Here is a 5584-nt window from a genome sequence, read left to right as displayed (position 1 = left end):
TCCAGGAGTGCCAGCCCCCGGGGCCCTGCGGGGGGTGGGGGGTGGGGGGGGTCCCCTTTCTGTGGTCTCCTGTCTCCTGAGGCTGTGAGTACAGCGCCTCCTTCTGACCTGGTCCTTTCAAGTCTGACTGTGTCAGTATAACATCTTCCCAAGCTCCGGGAGCGGGGCTCACACCAGCCTCACCGAGGGAGCGGGAGGTACCCGTGTTCCTTAAGGGCCTCCCAGGCGGCCCCCCAGGTGGCAGGGCGGGGAGCCCCTACTGGGAGCTCCTATCTGAACGCAGGGCTCAGCCTCAGCTGCGGGCAGCCACTCAGGCATCAGCACCGGCTGTGGCTCTGGTTTCAGATGCACAGGACGAGGTCCTGGCTTGGGGGCCAGCCCTTCCCTCCTGTGAGATGGAGGCGGCTCCCAGCTTCATTCTTCTCTTCGGGGCTCCTGCCCCCCTCCTCTAGGCTTCAGTATCCACCCCCGTCCCCCCAACACCTCATCCAACTCGTTCCCCAAATCTTCCGTTCCTGGCGAGGAATAGGCCTGGGCATTTTTGTCTGTCTTAGAGCTTTAAGGTCAGGAATATCCTCTTCACATGTTCAGGCCACTAGGAAATGGAGGACCTGGGAGGGAGGGAAGGACCAGGTCTCCTCATTGACCTGAGATGTCGTGCAGCCTGTGGGAGGACTTGACGTTTTACCAGGACAAAGGGGGGGGTCCTTGCTCGCTGGGCTTTCCTCTGGGGAGTCTGGACGTTGAGGCGCCTGCAGTCTTGGAGGGAGCTCCCGGCTGGGGGCCAGGGTGGACTCTGAGCCTTAAAGCAGCCCTTGACTGGGCCACAAGCTGAAGGTCAGTGTGCAGGGCTTGTGGTCTGGTCTCATGTTCCTCTTCTTTTCCCGTTGTCCTCCCTTAGCTTTAAATCTGGTTTAAACATTCCAGCTTCGTACTGGCTCTGCTGTGTGGTTTTAACGGAAGAGTCGTATATCTGTGGTCTGGTCCAAAGACTAAAAGAATAGACCACTGATTCTTCTAAACTAGATCAAATAGCAAGAAGTCACTCAGGGGAAAACTGAATCCTCATGGACAAGAGTTGGGGGAAAGGGGTCGGTCTGCATATTCCTCCCTGGGCCAGGATTCTCCTGCTGTTGCGCTCCTCAGAGGACCTAGGCGCTGCTTTGAGGGGAGGAGGGACAATTTCCTACTCACAGGGGCTGCAGGGGCAGCTGTAGAGATAAAGGAGGCTTTGAGAGACGGCACCCTTGAGGTTAGAAATGTGGGGAGAGAAGGAGTCGCAGATTATGTGGTGATATTGAGGCTGGGGAATTGGGAAGGTGAGAAACAGAGTGACATGGGAGGAATAACTGGTTGGGGAAAATGCTAAGTGTAATTGCTGTCACGTTGAGTTTGTCACCGTGGGGAATGTCATCAGTGTCACATCATTCCTCCCTGGTTACTTGGGAATGAAATCTACACACACACACACTCACACACACACACACACACTCACACACACCCACAGATCTTTAACATCCTTACCCCAAACCATTACCACAACCTTCTCCCAGCCCTCCCCCCTTACTCCCACTAGCTCTCTGGACCACTTGCTCTGCCTCCCCCCTCAAATAATTTCCTGCCTTGCCCACATTTGTAGTTCTAAATATTCAGTCATCACCGATGCTCTCTGCCTAGTGTGGCAAGAAGACCAGCTCCCTTTTCCAAGTCCCCACCCTCACCCTCTAGCACTCTCGAGAGCCTGCCGGCATTCTGTGCACACTCAACACTGGTGCTGTGCTGTGGGCTCCCTCCTGGGAGTGAATGAAGTCAGCTTTCGGCCGATGCTTGCTACTTGGACTGTCCCCAGAAGCCACAGAGAGAGAGAGCAGCAGGTCAGAACCTACCTTATCCGTCACCATTTCTATTCCTATCAGGAGGCCTTTGCCTCGGACGTCTCCGATAATTTCAAATTCATCCCGCAGCTTAGCCAACTTCAGCAGCAGGTAGGTGCCAACCTCTTGACTGTTTTCCTGCAGCTTTTCTTCTTTAATCACCTGTTGAGAGAAAGCCCCAGAAGCCCTTGCATTAAGCCAAGTTCTAAAATGGAGAAGCAAGGAGAGGTGAGTGTAGGCGGCCCTCTTTACAGAAACCTGACCAGACGAATGGAACCCAAGTCCAGTGTGGCCATACCACCTGCTACAGAAAGAGTTCTGTGAGGAGACAATAAGTGTTGGGAGCGGGGCCATTCCCCCAGCCTTCCTCATCTCCAGGGTGGGTGAGAATTTAGGAAAGAGTGGAAGCCACGTCTCAATGAGTCTGTCACAGAGCCCATAATCCTGAGCTCTATAGTGCCTGGCTCTGCTGAACACTGGGCGACGGTGGCGAAGAAGACAAGTGCTCTGAGGGCAGGAAGGTCACAGATGCCTGCCCTCCTGGCAGCTTGTTGGCCTTCGCCCAGCTTCCCCCAGGTGCCCAGGGGCCTCCCTGCAGGGCCCTGGCCTCTTGAGCTGAGCTGAGCAGGGCCCTGTGCGGCCCAGAGTCAGGGCACCTGAACAGACAACAGGATTCTCACCCTCTTCTGCGCACAGCGAGACTGTGATCTGACTCAGACATGCAACATGCACTGCATGATATCTCACTGATGGCCACTGCGCGGCTCGGGCAAACCTGGACGTGTTGAAGACCTCTCTGTCCACCTAAGTCCTCTCTACTTTCCATGTTGGTTGAGGTGACTCAGCACTTTTGAAAAAAGTTGGCGGCGTCTACAAAATGAAATAAATGACACATCCGACCCACACTGGCTCATTTCACCCTTTAATCATATTTGAAGGGAAGTTTTCGTTAGCAAGGACAGCTCTTACTTATTTGCTTTTTGTTTAAAAATACTTTTAAACTTAAGTTTTTGAACAGGGGAACCATGTGACTAGTTCAAAAAATCAGAAAGTATAACAGTCTGGACAGTAGAAATCTCCTTGCTGATCCCTGTTCCCCAGTCCCCAAGTCTCCCTCCCCACAAACAACTGCTGTTATCAACTTCTTGAACATTCTGTCAGAAATACTTTAAACCTATTTATGCCAATGCTTTCAAGCATATTAGCTAGTGCATTCAAAATGTCTTCTCCTACAGATGTGACCCCAGGCAAAATCAATGGAGTGGGGCTAAACAGTAGCTAAAATACCTGGTAATCACATAGCACGCAGATCCTCTGTAGTCTTTTAATTTATGACAGTACAAAAAAAAAAAAAAAAAAAAAAAAAAAAAAAAAAAAAAAAAGAGGCAAGAAGCCAGGCTCGTGTGGCTTAGTGGTTGAGCATTGACCCATGAACCAGGAGATCACAGTTGGATTCCTGGTGGTACCCAGGTTTCGGGCTCCATCCCCAGTAGGGGGCTTGCAGGAGGCAGCCGATCAATGATTCTCTCTCATCATTGATGTTTCTAACTCTCTCTTTCTCTCTCTGATATCAATAAAAAAATTTTAAAAAACAAGAAAGAATATATAAGAGCCAAAATTAAACTAGTATAAGGAAAAAGAGCTTGTTTACGTAAAGATATTAAAGAAATGACATTAAAGATAACAATTGCTCGCTATCCATAAAATAGCACTCAAATAACAAAGACACTTCAGTGCTACCAGGAGCTAGGGGAATGCTTACTAGTACATTTCCCATGCATGTGAGGTTTCTTATCTATTTCTTACTCAATACTTCGAGCACCAAAACTAGATCATTAAGAAAAGAAGGGCAGGTGTCAGAATAATAACTGGAAATCGAATTTTAATTCATAAACTAGTAATTATAATAAAATCTGGGAATCTAACTTTAATTCATGAGCTAATAGTTAGCCCTCCTCTCCAATAATGTGATGTGATAAAGTTATGAGAATGTGTGTGTGGCTTTGAAGTTGTCGTTTTGTGACACGAGTGACGTCTGCGTGGCTGCTGGCACATACCTCAAGCACGGCCGATCCGATGGCACAGGCCATGGGGTTCCCTCCGAAGGTGTTGAAGTGCAGGACGCATTTAGCCAAAGACTTGGCAATCTCTAGGAGGAGAAGGTAAAGGGAGGTAAAAGGGGACACCTTCCCATCTATAACCTCCCATCACAACATTTGGGGGACATTGTAAGTGACATCATATCCAATTCATCCTTCACGCACCAGATAGTGGATGCTACAGATGGAGTTGTGGCCCCACCTAAGTCCCTATGTTGAATCCCTAACTACGTGGCTGCTTTTGTCGGTAGGGCCTTTAGGAAGGTCATTAAGGTTAAATGAGGTCAAAAGAGTAGGTCCTAATCCCACAGGACTGGTGTCCTCAAAAGCAGAGACAACAGAGCTCTCTCGCCCTCTGTCAAAAAGGACATGTGAGGACGGAGCAAGAAGGCAGCCATCTGCGAGAGAGGTCTCACCAGAAACTAATTCTGCTGGCGCCTTGATCTGGGACCACCAGTCTTAGAACTGGGAGAGAGAAATGTCTGCTGGTTATCCTGCTCCCTGTGGTATCTTGTTCTGGTATCCCTGGCTGACCAATATGGCGCACAAGGAATCATAGCTTGTTTACTCAATGGGGAGTTGGCTAACAAAGACTTGAATGTGCCCTGTGAACTGAGAAGTACCTTAAATCTTGATTTGTGAAATTTAACTTGGAACCTTCATTAATAAAACCTTTTTTTCCCCTGTCTTTCACTTTTGGGGTTAAGAAGGAAAAAAAATTCCTCATATCAAGGATTTAGGAATATAATTTTTGGATTGTTTCAGGGTGAGGATATATTCAGCTCATTATACTTGACCTTCCACCAGTACATCTATATTAAGTCATTTAATAAAAATACCTAAGTAGCTTTCAGTGCCTCATGGGGGAAGACAAATGAAATAATTTTAGGAATTTCATAAAAATTGTTTTCTGTCAGACCTCACTAAAATGCAGAATTCAGTTAATGTTCATGTTCTGGCTAAGTGAGCTTGTGCCATATTTAGCTGTTTGGTAGATGAGACATCCACAGACACACCTAATGCTCTGGACCTTGAGTCTATAGCTTCTTAATGTGGCGAGACCAAGTTGGAGTTTCCTTCCAGAACATGAGCCCTTGGAAATTCCAGGGTTGGTTTCAGGCTGGTTAACAAGGATCTCTTGGGCTGGTGGCACATTTCCCTATTCCTTGGCAGTGTGTCTGAACCCTGCATTTCATGGCGGAGGCGGGAGAATTAGTCCGCCCTGCAGCAAGGGCGAAGGGGCCGCTTGCTTTCATCCGGCCATGATCTGGCAGGCAGATTGTTCCTTTTTTGTTTTTTTTTTTCATTGCTTGGGAAATGCATGTGAGTTCCCCTAACCGTCTCCAACCCATACACATTCCAATGCGAGTTCCTTCTCCAATTGCTGATGCAGGAGGCCCAGGGTCCTACCTGGCGTTGTCACAACTGCTGCCATGGGAAAGCCATTCCCAATCCCTTTGGCCATGGTGACGATGTCTGGCAGGACGCCGTGGGTTTGGAAGCCCCAGAAGTGAGAGCCCAACCTTCCAAATCCCGTCTGCACCTGAAGGAAGCAAATCCAAATCATTGGGAAACTTTCAGGAAATGCTGGTGTTTCTGACTCTGATGTCT

General features: G+C 48.7%; 1 protein-coding gene across 4 annotated transcripts in view; it reads right to left on the bottom strand.

The window, feature by feature from the left end:
- AGXT2 (alanine--glyoxylate aminotransferase 2) overlaps positions 1 to 5584 on the bottom strand; it is a 29953-nt gene that overhangs the window by 5165 nt on the left and 19204 nt on the right. For all 4 annotated transcript variants that reach the window (XM_014544887.1, XM_005872600.2, XM_005872601.2 and 1 more), the window contains 3 exons: positions 5384 to 5516; positions 3932 to 4023; positions 1887 to 2036 (listed from right to left, as the gene is read on the bottom strand). In XM_014544887.1, coding sequence (XP_014400373.1) covers positions 1887 to 2036; positions 3932 to 4023; positions 5384 to 5516 — 375 coding nt within the window. The remainder of the gene's footprint in view (positions 1 to 1886; positions 2037 to 3931; positions 4024 to 5383; positions 5517 to 5584) is intronic.

The sequence above is a fragment of the Myotis brandtii genome, unplaced genomic scaffold (genome assembly GCF_000412655.1).
Source record: "Myotis brandtii unplaced genomic scaffold, ASM41265v1 scaffold384, whole genome shotgun sequence".
Classification (NCBI taxonomy): Eukaryota; Metazoa; Chordata; class Mammalia; order Chiroptera; family Vespertilionidae; genus Myotis; species Myotis brandtii.
Note: the sequence above shows the minus strand (reverse complement) of the source record. Positions and strands in the feature narration are given on the sequence as shown.